This window comes from Olea europaea, chromosome 4, assembly GCF_002742605.1.
Source record: "Olea europaea var. sylvestris chromosome 4, O_europaea_v1, whole genome shotgun sequence".
NCBI classification, from domain to species: domain Eukaryota; kingdom Viridiplantae; phylum Streptophyta; class Magnoliopsida; order Lamiales; family Oleaceae; genus Olea; species Olea europaea.
In genome coordinates, this window is record NC_036240.1 from 5,959,754 (window position 1) to 5,975,549 (window position 15,796).

A 15,796-nucleotide genomic window follows, 5' to 3' on the forward strand; every position below is an offset into this window, starting at 1 on the left:
ACTTCGCATACTTCATCCCAAAAACTTTGCATGTCGTGACTACAATTTTAATAAAATATGTAATGTCAGATTGTATCTCTTGATTATTATGATAGGCTAAACTGCAAACTAAATTGGATGAAGAGTTAGCAAACAGTGATTCATTGGAATATAGAAACCATTATACAACATATTACTGAGTGGTAAGAAAGATGGCATATAATTTGATTGTACAACATCACGACCATTGAAGTGTAATGTGTTCAATGGACATTTGGAGACGACATCTTATAACAGGTATGGTAGGTTGCACTATAGTAACTTACAATGAAATTTGAGATAGAGAATAAAAAGTATCACACACTCAAGTAATTCTCTCAAGTCATAGAAAAGAAGGAAGCAGGAATGTTAAAGCTCTGATACCATGTGAAATTCTCTAATCTAGAATTAGAGAGCAGAAATAAAGAGAAACTTTGAGAGAAACTCAATGCGATTTTTGATGGAAAAATTGTGTATAATACGGTACATAAGGTTCTATATTTATAGACACATAGAACTACTAATTAACTGAAAAACTAACAACTATAACTACACAACAGATTCCAGCTCAAATGACAACTGTCTAAACTAACTTCCAACATCTTAACTAGCATAACAGTCAACGGGTTTCAGCAGCAACAGAATTGGGACTGAGGTTTCTTTCCTTTGCTTCTTGGGGATTCAATTCCAAGGCTTCAGGCTTCTGCAGGTTCCAACATTATGGATGATGATTGTGAGGTTTCAAGCTAATTTGAAATGGATTTTGAGGGTAATTAGATTACGACATAATTGGGGATTCGGTGGCTGTTATTGGGGGATATAAGTTGTTGGTTGTTTGGTTGAGCAAATTACTCCTTCGAAATTGATATTATTTTATGGTGAGAAGATTTTTTCATTTTTACTTTAATATTGTAGTATTGTTTGAAATAAAATTGATATGTTGTATTTTGTGAATAATTTATTAAAATGAGGTATGTGGTGTAATTTTCACTTTTATGTTTATATCAGTTAATAATTATAATGAAAATTACACCTACACAAAATTGTAAATTTTTCAATTCAAATGTCAAGTTTAAAATGTTTGTTATAATTCAAATTTTTAGTAATAATAATATTATTATAAAATTAAATTAATCAACCTACCCAGCCCACCACACCGAATTTCACTCTCGAACCCTAAATATTTTTCCTCTCTCTCTCTCTTTATCATATGTGATAGCCAAATTCACAATCTGGTGCACAATTAGGCTGTCACCATCAAACTTCAACTGTCCGAGCAAACCATCGCAACGAGAGACCATTAGAAGACCAACCATTGTCAAAGGACCACTACCGCCTCTATGCAACGATCCTTACGCATTGTGATCGCCGCTGCACAACAACGATGGTTTTGAGGTTGGTTTTTGGGTGATTTCTTCCTCCTCCGATCTGCTACTTGGTCGGAGTTTGGGGATAGTTTTTGTTGATGATTGTTGGTGTTTTACAAAATGGTGCAGGTGGTGATTGTACTAGCAATGAAGGTGTTGGCAATAGTGATGTAGGCATTGGTGTTGTTGGCAATTGTAGTGATGTGGTGACGGTGGTGGTTGAGGTGGTGATGGTGTTGAAGAGTGTTTATGTAAAAAAAAGGTTGAATCTCAATCTTGAGAGCCCCCACCGTCCCAATCCTAGAACCTTGTGAGGGAGGTAAATCGCGGGATGTGCCCCAACAGGTGGAGAACAAGAGCTGCCTGTACACTGTGCTTACAAGGAGTTCAATTCCATGTCTCAGGAAAAAGAGTGTTTATGTTCAATTAGTTGAGTGATTGTGACCAATAAATTGTTTAATTTATTATCAATAAATAATATGTGATCGATAAAATAGATAATACGCAACCTAAAAAATGTGAGATGCGACTAAAATTGTAATCGCGACTCACATATTGTTAAGTTGTAACCAATTATTTTGATAATTTGATTTGTGATTGTGAAATAAATTGTAACCTATAAGGTTTGTGATTGTGATCAATAAATAATACACAACCTATTTATTCGATAAGTATTTACCGATAAATAAATTATGATCTATAAAATTTGTGATTTATGATCGAGAAATAATGTGTGACCAATTAATTTGATAATTAGTGACCAACAAATAAGTTATGCCCTATTAAATTTTATCTTGCAACTACCTTAGATATGTTTTGTTCCTGTAATTATATTATTTTTTTTTCCATAATAATTGTATTATGATCTTTCATTTTTATTTTCTCTATCTAAAGAACTAATTATTTAAAATGTATAAGATTATAATTATTTCAATACTACCTTGCAACATTTTAACCAATTTAATTAATTTATTTTGTTACCTCAAGGCTCAAACGATTCAGCTATGTATAATTCAACACAAGTCAAGAGTTTTCGTATGAAGATCTATAAAATTCTAAAGATTTAAAACTTATAGTTTAAATAACTTTTCGACTCGAATTTTATCTTTTAAAATTGTGATCAAATAACGACAAATAAAATCAACATTTTCTATTTAAAAAGAACATTGCAAAAGATTTTCGTATTGTACTCAAGACCAATTTCAGTAAGCTACTTAGTTCATCTCAACGTATTTAAATAAACAAAGAAAAAAAAGGATTTTAAACATGTCAAACATGTTTTCATCTATATTACATTTATATTTTTATTTGAATTAATAATATAACATTTATATACGTCTTAACGTACTTTCAAAAAATAATTTTTATGCACAATCATATATGTTGTCATGTATATTCTTCTTATGTTTTTCTTTGAATTAATTAATAATGTTAATTGATCTATATCAACGCTAGGAAGTCAATTTAAAAAAAAAAAATCAATTAAAAAGTTTAAATTAATTAAATATTAATTTTTAAAAAATAAAATTATATTATTTCTAAAAATAGAAGCACAAATGAAAGAACAGGGCCACAAGGCCCATTACCCATGTTGCCTTTAAGTGGAAATTACGGCCCATTTACATCTATTGCTGCAAAACACATTACTCCAAGAAAATTTTCCCAGTTCCCCTCCACCGCCGTCGCCGCCACCACTACCACCACCGACGGTGTTAATCTCCACGGCCTTTCCGCAATCCCTGAATTTACGAAACACAAGTACCAAAAGTAAACACAAACACATACTATTTTGCGTTTCAACTTTCTAAAATACCGTACTAACAATCAATTATGTATCTTTAAGCTACAGGAGTGTTTTTCTTTCTTCGCGGATTTGTTCTTCAGCAAAAACTATAATGAGGTCTTCGAATATTAGTGACATTTTAACTTCCTTTAGTCCATCTATGGACTTCTTTGCAATCAGCCCCGGTGACGGTCGAATAAAGGTACTCGTTAAAGAATCGAAGTCACAGTTTAATATCAGAAATAAGTGATATCGTAAATTCTTGAGTACATAATTTAATATGAAATATAATTGCCAAAACATGTATTTTATGAAAAGGAATTACTTCAGGTATATATATATATATGTATTGGCTCGGATGTTGCTTTTCTTCTGTGTATGTTTGTGCCTTGTGCCGTTGTTTTTGAGGTGTAAGAATAATGGAAGTTACCAAATTTTAGCAAGTTTATTTTGTTTGTCACAAAATAATAAAAGTATGGTGTATTAGAAGTATAAGTAGGTGGAACTTGGAGGTGTTTTTGAGCCTTTATTTACGTTGTTTATGGAGATTTAAGCAATGCTTGTATTTATTTCAGATATGGGACACCGTGAAGGGTCAGGTCCAAACGGAGTTTTCTGATGTTACTTCAAATGAAACTACGGGTATATTTGGGAAGAAGGAAGGAGGACACCTTTCGATGGATTATACATGTATGAAGTGGTTGTCAGTGGACAAAAAGGTTTGCTTTTGCATATAATCCTTGTTGCTTTAAATTCGTTAGCATGTTCAGTTATGCCTGTTCGTTTTGATGCTGAATAATATGTTGGGCGTCCAGAAAAAAAGGAAGCTTGGAACTTCTCTGTTGGTGTTGGGAACGGGTGGTGGCGATGTTCTGGCATTGGATGTATCTGCTGGTCAGTTGAAATGGAGGGTTAATGACTGTCATCCTGGGTGCGTTTTTTGTGAAAACTTACTTTGCATTCTTTTGTATGCTGAATGAATTTAAATCTTGCAGGCTCCTCTAACTTTCATCTAATGTATTTGATTTGTATGTGATGTTAAATGAAAGGTAGTTTTTAGGGCCTTGGATGAGATTTTGTCCATTTTGTTTGGATTCCTACTGACTTGTTTAATTCTCTTGACCAAATAATTGAGCGTCTGTAAATGTAGATAAGTAACTCTCAAACGTGCGTGTTCTTTTGTCACTTTCACCTTCTCGTGTCTTGTTACACTCCTGCTATACTGTTGAATTTCATGGATCACTGAAAGAAGAAAGGGGCTTTTTAAGTTTTTGAACATCCCATATATTGAAAGGACATAATTTGTTTATTTAACTTAAATTTAGAAAGAAGTTCCCATAGTTGTGGGATTTAGTTTCTTGATTCTAGGAAGAATCCCATATCATGTAGAGAAGTTTAATACTATTTGGGGTGTATCAATGTGCATACTTGGACCCAGATTGAAAAAGGAAAATGATGATTATTCTAAATTTCCTGAAGATATATGATGTGACCTATTGGATGGATACTTTTGAAGTTTGTGAAATAAATACAAACTAGTTTCAATGGATGGTATAAATCATGTGTGTGCAGAAATGAAAATGCAGAATTTGGGGTTGTTTAATCATTTGTTATATTCAATTCCTCGACATTATGCAGAGGCATTAGTGCAATTTCATTTCCTACTCATGGTCCACGCATTTACACTGCCGGCGCTGATGGAATAGTTTGTGAACTCGATTCAATGTCAGGAAACTTATTGCGAAAGTTCAGCGCTTCTTCTAGCAAAGCAATATCTTCTATTTCCGTTTCACCAGGTATATATCTACCTTATGACTGTTTATAATTGACCGAGCTTATTTTCATCGTATAGTTGAGAAATTTTTAGCAACAATATTCAGTAATCTCGTGGTTGATTTTCAGAATGATTATCATGAAACTTGGGTGTGCATGTTATGGAGATAGGGCAATTTGTGGAGGGGAATTGAATCAATTACCAAGAATAGCATGCCAAAATATGTAATTATATAAAAATATTTGTGATTACTACTCATTAGTTACTGACTAAAGCAAATGCAGTATCACTGGCTATCGAAAAGAGATGTTGTTTTTCATTATCAATTATGAAAGCCCAAGACTAGCTAATCAAGAGGGGGGTGAACATTTTCGAAAAATAATTATAAGTATACAACTAACTCACTTAAATGTAGCAATTAATTAAATATTGATAAATATGAAAAATAGCAAAGACTAAGATGAAACCACAAGTAATAAATGAAAGCAAAGTTAAGTAAAAGATAAGAGAAGTCAAACGATAATATGGAGGTTCAATCCAGTCCAATGATTTACGTCTCCCGTTACCAAACTCTCCGTCACGAGTAAGACTTTTTTCACCATATTGATTGACTTATAGTGTATTCCAACCTTCTTACAACGCTTTCGATGACTTACAACCAAGGAGTATCGATCATTTTACAATGTTGAGATTTCCGAGACCTTGACCCGCCCACAATCGAAAATAAGAGAAAGAGATATTACAAGTAAGAAACTTCTCTCTTAGTAAATGAAATGATCACAATTAAGTGTTGATAGAGAAGTAGGCTTAACACTTCAATAGATTGCAATGAGTATAGCTCAAGTGTTACTTTGAAAAACTTTTAATGAGATGAAGAATTTATAATAATTTTGATCAATCAAAAAATGTTTCTTAAGTTATAAATATTTTGATCTTCTAAAGATTGAAAAATAGAGTAGTTGAGATCAATAAAAACCTTACTTAAATGCTCAAAGAAAGTTATTACAAATGAGGAAGTTAAGAGGTATTTATAGCACTCAAATGGGCAAAGTTCTGTCCATCCGAACAAGCCATCCAGACGTCCAGACTCAACCGGACGATGTAAAAACTAGCCGTTTGAGTCAAAGTTGGAACGATAAAAAAAAAATTGACCATTGGGTCGTACGAATGTCTGATTAGGCAAAAATGCCCCCGGACAGTTTTCCTTCTTGATGATTTTGATTCATGTACGTTTTTTGAAGGATTTTCTCACCTTTTTTGTAAGGGTAAGTATATTTATAAATATTTGATTATGAAATCAAAATACTTATCTTTTTCAAAATTAATTTTTATGTAAATATTCTTTTGAGACGTGATTTTATTTTCGTGCATAAAAAAAATTCTTTTGAGCTATGGTCAATGCTAAAAATTGAGGTGTTTTACCTTTACATAAAAATTTATATCGTCTATATCTAATGTCTTTTTTAGCGATCGATCTTTTTTCCAAAGTGATTCTCGACATCAATGCTTGATTTCCATCTTTATGTTCGTCAATCGTCAAAATTATTTGTCCATGTGCACGTCTCTTGCAATAATCACTATTAGCACTTGAATTCAATTTGTTAGACATAAACGCAATTTGTTTGTATTAATCAAAACATTAAAGATGAAGTCAACAATTCAATTATGTGGGAACTAAAGATTAATTTGTGAAATTTTTATCTAAGGAATCTTGAAGATAACAATACCATGCCCTTGTGGTAGCAAGAAATTTCCTAAAAAGTGGAATATGAAGTTGTCATTATATCGTCTTTGGATCACAAAGATCAGGGAGTAAAGGTACCGTGGGCATCTTTGCTGGTATTATTTTTAAAAATGGATGGTATCAATATAAACTTCATCTGACAACTATAAGATGAATAAAATTTATTTATATATAAATTTTTTCCTCCTTCCATTTATTAAGGAATGGATGATAATGTAAGGGAGTCACTAATCACTATATATATTGTATCATGTTCTTAGGGTGGATATTCCATCATAGCTCATCAGTAAAATTGACAGAAGTTGCTGACTTTGTGTTACATGCTAGGGCCAGCTACTCAAAGTCTTTTCTTTTTTGTTATTGTTTTTAAGAATACCTATAGATATTAAATTAAAGCCTAAAGTAACAAATAGCTTCTTTCTTTAGTGCTCTATTTTCTGGATTTTGGAGTAGAATTTCCTTCCTTTGCTGTTTATTGTGGGCGAGCTCCTGATAGCATGAACAGAGTAGTGTGCATTCTGGGTCACTTCCCCCTTTTTGATACCTCGTAAATGTACTACTGTGCGATTAGAGAAAAGTAAGAAAGACATAAATGGGTCCTTTGATATTTTTAATATAATTAGCTACTTCTGGTGATGTGAGAAGTCTAGTAAGGCAAAAGATAGGTCGACAGAGAAAGGTTTTGGCAGTGATATATATGCTTTCTTGTTGGCTGAATTGATGCCCATGCTAAATATCAATAACTTGCTACCACCTTTTTATATTAGCATTTGAATGTTACAATATAGGACTTTTAGAATTGATTTATTTTGCTTGCTTTCTTGGGTGTGTATCCTCCAAATCAGATGGAAAATGGATAGCAACTGCAGCAGCCCAATTAAAGATCTTCAATGCCTCAAATCACAAGAAAGTGCAGAAGTTTTCAGGCCATCCTGTGAGATTCTTCTCTTATCTTTTAATTATTGTAGACATATTTTTGTTTGACCTGTTATTCCTTTACTGACAGTAATAGAGATAATTTTCTGCCTTCTCATTTCACCTATGGTTCATAAATTGTTTCTATCGGTAACTAGGGGGCTGTTAGATGTATGATATTCTCTGAAGATGGGAGATATGTGCTTTCTTCTGCTGTGGGTGAAAGATATGTTGCAGTCTGGAAAATTGACAGTAGCAAAAACAAATCAGCATGTGCATTTCTTGCAATGGATCACCCTGCTATCTTCTTGGATAGCATGTGCATTAGTAGCAGTGATCCAGATGATAACGGTCTATGTGTTTTAAGTGTATCAGAAATGGGTGTGTGTTATTTTTGGCATGGAAAGACAATTGACGAATTACGCAATTCCAAACCCACGAAGATCAGCATATCTGATGATGATGGAGTTTTGAAGAAACACAAGGGAGCAGTTCCTAATGTATTTGCTGCAAAGCTACAAACGGTTTCTGAGCCTGCTTGTGGTCATGTGTTTCTTGCCTATGGTTTCCTAATAAAACCGTCATTTGAGAAAGTTCTGGTGCACTCTGGAGCAGACTTAAAGTTAAATAGCTCAGATGATGGAATCCTTCTACCCATCAGTCAATCCCACAAGTCAAAGAAAACATCCAAAATTCCGAATCAAGGTAAGGCAGTTTTCTCTCGCTTTCTCTAATATTTTCGTTGTCCTGACCCTGGTTTGAATGATATGATGTGGTTATGATTCCATTGAAAGCGTGTTTGGCTGGAAGGATTGGGGCCCCGTTTGGTACCCATTTTTTTCAAAATGCATTTTTTTTTTCAACCACACATTTTTCATTAAAATAATATTACACGTAAATCAAAAACTTTTCTTTACTTTTCAACCACACATTTTCTATCAATTTACTATTTCAAAATGCATTTTTACATAAAAATGGCTCCCAAATGCTCTCTCTGGGTTCTACTACTAAGAAAGAAAAAGAGTTGCAATCTTGGTCTTTATAGTTTCAGTCCGGTACTGTTACAGGTTTATTATTGGCTGTACTAACTATTAAGGGAGAAACTCAAACTATATAGAGGAAAAAAACTATCTCTATCTTGTCTACATGCCTTTTGGTATTCTTCAGCTGTTGCCTGCATTACCAGACTTTCCAAATACATTCTGTGTTTTGGACAGTTACTCCTTGGATACATCAAATTTAAAATAACTTAAAATTGCCACTGCCTTAGTGCATCTACAAAGATATATAGTACATATGCGCACACTTTCATCCTAACTTAACATGAACAGGCCAATTTGAAAACAAAGCTCTTATAGTTCCTTTTAGTTTTATTTCATCTTTCTGAAAGGAAAACTATCAAATGTTTAATAACAGTAAACTGGATCCTCCTATCATTATGAAATGTCAACATAACCATAAAAGATTTTATAATTTTTCATTCTGTATAAATAACTTCAATTAGTTTATTTTGATTCAATATTTAGCATAGATCTGTTTTTCTGGTATACAAATGCTGCTTTCCTAGTTTTCAGTTTGACTTTATATATAGTTTTCAGTTTGACTTTATATATCGACTTTCGAATTTATCATATGAAATATGTTCCAAGTTCATGACTTGTATACATTGTGACGTATTGTTATGATGACAAGCAGTTACTGCTCTGGATCGTGCAAATGCGGATGGTGCTTTGCTTCCTAAGCCCAAAGTTTTGGATTTGATGGATGGAAAGAATGAAGTTAATTCTGTGGCAAATAAAGGTGCTTAAAAATTAAAGCTCTCTCCTGAAGTTGCTGTATTACATATTTTGGGTTGACACGCCTTTATTTTTTGACTTGTCATTTGCTCAGTCGGCATCATTAATGCAGATTTTTTTTCCAGAAATTATTATAATTTACCATGGAGTAAATGCATTGATTAAGATATGATTGAATTAAAAGAATTACTGTTCATTGAATCTCTGTCTGCATAGTAGGTAATTTTCAATTATGTAGTTACTTTCTGTGTACTTAAACTTTTATGTATTTATAAGGTTAACAAAAAAATATTTTCATTCAAGTACTAGCACAGCAATGATTATATGTTTGATGACATCCCTATAAATGATATTTTATTTTTCTCTAATATAAACAATAGGCGAGTATCTTTATTTGATTACGCCAATATTGAGTACCATCATCAATTTCGAGTCTTCCGTTTTATAATATTCACATCTTGGAAATTTTTTGATAGTTATTGAGTAATGGAACATTAAATAAAAGGGGTTAAAACGCATAATCCTATAATGATCTAGTTTATTTTTAACATATGATGCAGATAAAATCGATGTTGATGCTGGAACACTATGCATGGAGGACAAGCTGAGATCTTTAGGGGTACTTGGTAATATTGATTCCACGCTTAGCACAATGTTGGATTCAAAAATTTTGAAGGGTATTGATCTTGAAGCTAGTATGCCGATAAAAAAGGTTTGTCTCTCGTGTATTTAGTTTTGAGTATCTCATTTGTTATATGCAAAATAGAACTTTTCCATAACTGCATGTTTTTATCTTAGATAAAAGCAGCAATCATATCCATGGAACCTGATGATGCTTTCAACTTGCTAAAAATCTTGGTGGATGTCTGGCTATCCAGGTATGCTATTTTAAAATTTCTGAACTGGAAATTATCTGTATGTGACTTGTTAATAGCACAGATAACTCTTTGCAAGCGAAGAAAAAGGTTCTCTAATTGGAATAAAATTGTTTTCCACGCGAAAGATGATGGACTGACTTAAAACAATTCGAATTTGTATAAGCCTCCATTTGAAAATAATTTATAGAAACGGTTTAATTTGTAAATAGATAAAAATAAGTGGTGGAACAGTGAATATTAAGTGCGTCCACTGGAATGTGTGATTAAAAATGAAATTGGACAATTTATAATTTTTGCCAATTGGGAGCTAAGTTATCTTTACTTCTTCCGAGGTATATGTTTTTTGCTTGTTTCGTGTTATTGTTTTGCTCAAACTTTCTTTGGCCAGATCTCGCAGTGGGAAGCTCATTCTTCCATGGATAAGTTGTATATTGGTGTATCACGGCAATTATGTTAAATCTCAGGACCCAAAACTTCTAGATTCCTTGTACGAGGTATAACTTGTGAAAGTTGTTTTATACTTTGTTCCTCCATCTATCATTTGGTTTACCTTTGCTCTCATAAGTTCAAATTCGACGTTCCATATTTATTCTACAATTCACTTCTCGTTTCTCTATCTCCGTACATGTTATAGGTTATTGTATGTAGATTTAATTTTCCCTCTCTGTTTTTCGTTTTTTGATCCTTCACGCAAGTCATGTCTTGCATTTATCTGTTTCTTTTTCAGCTTACAAACTCAAAAGCTGTAGCCGTGAACTCTTTATTCCAGTTGTCTGGTCGTCTGCAACTCGTATCAGCGCAGGTTAAATCTTTTAAACGTCACTAGAAATGTAAATTATTTGGTTATGTTTTTCGACATAGTCTTACAGGTTGAGTTTTTCTTTGGAAACAGATTGACAAGGCAACGAATTATAAAAACTGCGCCCCCACGGAACACAGTGAGCAGATGGAAGAAAGCGAAGTTGAAGATGTTGATGAAGTTTTTTATGACGATGAAGATTCTCAAACCAGTAGTAACAGTGATAATTAGGCACGACATAAAGCAAGCTTTTCATCGCGTAATTTGTGTTGTATTGTTTCATCTTCATTGCTCTTCGGGCAAAAATTTTGTTTTCTAACGTTTAATGTGGAAGAACGAAAAATTAACATAAAAACGAGTTTTTCAGGATTTTATGTATATTCGACTATGCAAGTTTTTTACTTTCAGAAATTGATATGCCTTTCTTTGTTTTCTTTTTTCTTTTTTTTTTTAACGATTGTCGACGTTGTGTATGCTGGTGTCAAGAAGACACTATATTCGATCACGAGTACAACAGTCTTCATTCAATTGTCTTTGTTATGCATTGTGATTCTGTCAATTTATCAATATTTTTTTTCTTACATGAAAAATAATAGAATGTTGAATGTTCATTTTATTCTCGTTAAAGATATAATTATAAATTGATCTATTTGGCTATAAAATCAACGCTTGAGTTGATGCAAACTCTGTTTGTTACTATCTTTTCTAATGTTCTAAACAGATTAAAGCGTGATTAGGCATGGAGGCATTACTTATTATTATTAATTTAAATACTTAATTATTTTAAAAAGTATTTAATAATTAGAATAATACATTTTAAACATTTATAATTATAAAATACTACTTAATATTCCTACAATTTGTCAATTATAAAATTTTCAAGTTCTTGAAATGTAAAAGTTAACTATTTTCATGGTTTTATTTTTCAAGTAGACAAGTCTTGCTTAACAGATATATAGTCATAAGTATACTTTTGAAGTTTCCAACTAAACGATAAATCTCAAAATCATAATTACATAATATAGATAGTACCGTGACTTAAATCTTATCTAAATTTTTATCCAATAAAGCCATTTTCACTTTTGTACAAATAAAATCATTTAAAAATTGAAATTAAAGTCAAATAAGAGCCTTTTAAAAAAATGAAAAAAAAAATGTTAATAAACTAAAGTCAAACAAAAGATTTTTTTAAAAAAAAAAGGAAAAAAGTAAACAAAAACTAATAAAGTATGCCCAGGTGCTTATTAAGCAGTCAACTTAATTTAATTTGCACTTAATATCAAGGAAACACTTTTTGTCCACGCCTCGTGCATAGGTGAAGCCTAGCATGCCTTTTCGAATACTAAGGCTCTATTCTCTTTACCGTTTTCGAGCCGTTTTATATTTTTGAAGTTTCCAACTAAATGATAAATCTCAAAATCATAATTACATAATATAGATAGTACCGTGACTTAAATCTTATCTAAATCTTTATCCAATAAAGCCATTTTCACTTTTGTACAAATAAAATCATTTAAAAATTGAAATTAAAGTCAAATAAAAGCCTTTTAAAAAAATGAAAAAAAAAATGTTAATAAACTAAAGTCAAACAAAAGATTTTTTTTTTTTTTAAAAAAAGGAAAAAAGTAAACAAAAACTAATAAAGTATGCCCAGGTGCTTATTAAGCAGTCATCTTAATTTAATTTGCACTTAATATCAAGGCAACACTTTTTGTCCACGCCTCGTGCATAGGTGAAGCCTAGCATGCCTTTTAGAATACTAAAGCCCTATTCTCTTTACCGTTTTCGGGTCGTTTTATATTTTTGAAGTTTCCAACTAAATGATAAATCTCAAAATCATAATTACATAATATAGATAGTACCGTGACTTAAATCTTATCTAAATCTTTATCCAATAAAGCCATTTTCACTTTTGTACAAATAAAATCATTTAAAAATTGAAATTAAAGTCAAATAAAAGTCTTTTAAAAAAATGAAAAAAAAAATGTTAACAAATTAAAGTCAAACAAAAGATTTTTTTTTTAAAAAAAAAAGGAAAAAAGTAAACAAAAACTAATAAAGTATGCCCAGGTGCTTATTAAGTAGTCAACTTAATTTAATTTGCACTTAATACAAGGCAACACTTTTTGTCCACGCCTCGTGCATAGGTGAAGCCTAGCATGCCTTTTAGAATACTAAGGCCCTATTCTCTTTACCGTTTTCGGGGCGTTTTCTGTTTTTGAAGTTTTCAACTAAATGATAAATCTCAAAATCATAATTACATAATATAGATAGTACCGTGACTTAAATCTTATTTAAATCTTTATCCAATAAAGCCATTTTCACTTTTGTACAAATAAAATCATTTAAAAATTGAAATTAAAGTCAAATAAAAGCCTTTTAAAAAAAATGAAAAAAAAATGTTAACAAATTAAAGTCAAACAAAAGATTTTTTTTAAAAAAAAAGAAGGAAAAAAGTAAACAAAAACTAATAAAGTATGCCCAGGTGCTTATTAAGCAGTCAACTTAATTTAATTTGCACTTAATATCAAGGCAACACTTTTTGTCCACGCCTCGTGCATAGGTGAAGCCTAGCATGCCTTTTAGAATACTAAGGCCCTATTCTCTTTACCGTTTTCGGGCCATTTTCTGTTTTTTATTTTTTCAAAAAGGTGAAAACGTGTTCTCTTTTCCGTTTTCGAAAACGAAAAAAAAATTTGTGAAGAAAACACAAAAACAACTTTTTAGTCGTTTTGGGCGTTTTCAGTGTAAAACTTGAAAAAATTGAAAACACGGGAAACACAACTTTTTTTTTTTTTTTTTTTTTTTTAGGTGGTGTTGTGGTGATTCTCAAAATTTCAAAAAAAAAAAATTTATTTTTTTTTGTTTTGAAAAACTAACAAAAAGAACGCATTTTCAACAATTTCAAAACAAACAATCAAAACATAAAACTCAAAATGAATTCAAAACTCAAAACACAAAACTGAAATATAAAGAGAACACCCCCTAATATTTTCCTCTTATTTAGATTTTGTATAATAAGCAGAATACTTCATAAATCTCGTTCACTTGTTTTTATGACCAAATTGATTTTTGTGAGATATGAATATATATTTCATAAAATTTCCTGAACTCATTTTTCTAATATGGTCAATTTCTATAATACTTCATATATTCAGTCCTTTAGTAAGAGGGTGTTTGGGAGCCATTTTTATGTAAAAATTCATTTTGGAATGGTAAATTGATGGAAAATGTGTGGTTGAAAAATAAGAAATTTTTTTTGATTTACGTGTAATATTATTTTAATGAAGGATGTGTAGTTAAAAAAAAGAGAGAGAAAAATGCATTTTGAAAAAAATGGATAACAAACGGGGCCTAAATCTGATTCATCGTAATCAGATTGATTGAAATTACATATTCAATACTTCATAAATCTTATTCATTTATTTTCCCAATAAGATGGATTTTTCTAACACATAAACATATATTTAAATCTCATTCACTCATTTTCCAAATCAGATCGATTTTCATTAAACGTGAATATATATTCAATTCTTCATAAATGAACATATATTCAACACTTCATATGTCTCATTCACTTAATTTCCAAATCAAATCGATTTCTAACACATGAATATATATTCAAAATTTAGTATCATTCGCTCATTTTCCTAATAATAGATGGATTTTAACAACACATGAACATATATCCAATACTTCAAAAATCTCATTCACTGATTTTTCTAATCAGGTTGATTTTTATAATACGTTAACATATATTTAAAATTAGTAAATATCATTAACTCATTTTCCTAATTATATTGATTTTTGTAACACATCATTTTCCTTATCGAACGAATTTCTATGACACATGAACATATATTCAATACTACGTAAATATAATTCACTCATTTTCCTAATCAGATACATGAACACATAATTTCGATACTTCATAAGCCCCCGTTTGAGCCCCATTATTCCTAGATTATAATGAGATGAATAGTATTTTTTTGAAAAATGAGTGGTTGAAACGTTTTTGATTTACGTGTAATATTATTTTATTGAAGATTGTGTGGTTAAAAGTAGGAAAGAGAAAAATTTAATTTGATGTAATGAGAAATAATGGGGGCCAAACACATGCTAAATCTCATTTAATCATCGATTTCTATAAGACTTAGCAAGTCTTATTCACTCATTTTCCTAAATAGATGGGTTTCTAAAATATATAAATATATATTCAATACTTCATAAATCTCATATACATTCGTCAAATCATATGAATTTTTATAAAACGTGAATATATATTCAAGATTTAGTAAGTCTCATTCACTTATTTTCCAAATCAAATGGAATTCAATACTTCGTCAATTCCATTCACTCATTTTTCTAATCAGCTTGATTTCTATCGCAAATAAACTTATATTCTATATTTCATAAGCCTTATCCATTCATTTTACTAGATCATTTTCACATTTTTTGGATTTGACTCGAGCACTAATCCAATCAAAGTACCAAATTAGTGAATCGTCGATCTGACAGGATCAAGTGGTCTTTGAGACTTCATCAAGTCACTTGTAGATCGAAATTTTTTTTTTTAACCACTCATTTTTAAAAAAAATATCATTCTACTCATTTTCATTTCCAAAAAAATGGGGGGCAAAAGGGGGCTAAGCAATCTAATCCAATTTGAATTTCATATTGGCGGTTTTTAAGCCGGACCGGTCGATCCGATTTTGAAAACTA

General features: G+C 31.2%; 1 protein-coding gene across 3 annotated transcripts; it reads left to right on the forward strand.

The window, feature by feature from the left end:
- The first annotated feature begins 3,018 nt into the window (after positions 1–3,018).
- LOC111393397 (WD repeat-containing protein 43) lies at positions 3,019–11,655 on the forward strand. 3 transcript variants are annotated; one of them, XM_023018903.1, is made up of 14 exons: positions 3,019–3,152; positions 3,229–3,370; positions 3,744–3,887; positions 3,984–4,099; positions 4,807–4,964; positions 7,532–7,620; positions 7,760–8,306; positions 9,297–9,401; positions 9,958–10,109; positions 10,196–10,275; positions 10,664–10,769; positions 11,003–11,077; positions 11,168–11,422; positions 11,530–11,655. In XM_023018903.1, the coding sequence occupies exons 2-13, from the start codon at positions 3,281–3,283 to the stop codon at positions 11,303–11,305; spliced, it is 1,800 nt and encodes a 599-aa protein (XP_022874671.1). In that variant the 5' UTR covers positions 3,019–3,152; positions 3,229–3,280; the 3' UTR covers positions 11,306–11,422; positions 11,530–11,655. The 3 variants fall into 3 exon arrangements, with proteins under 3 accessions (XP_022874671.1, XP_022874672.1, XP_022874670.1); XM_023018904.1 differs by having other exon boundaries at positions 3,235–3,370; XM_023018902.1 differs by lacking the exon at positions 11,530–11,655 and having other exon boundaries at positions 3,019–3,370; positions 11,168–11,475.
- Positions 11,656–15,796: the final 4,141 nt, after the last annotated feature.

Bases quoted from the DNA above. Each gene is read 5' to 3' on its own strand.
- LOC111393397 (XM_023018903.1), top strand. From the start codon at position 3,281: ATGAGGTCTTCGAATATTAGTGACATTTTAACTTCCTTTAGTCCATCT. The intron at 4,100-4,806 runs GTGCGTTTTTTG...GACATTATGCAG, and splicing joins GTTAATGACTGTCATCCTGG to AGGCATTAGTGCAATTTCAT. The intron at 11,078-11,167 runs GTTAAATCTTTT...CTTTGGAAACAG, and splicing joins TGCAACTCGTATCAGCGCAG to ATTGACAAGGCAACGAATTA.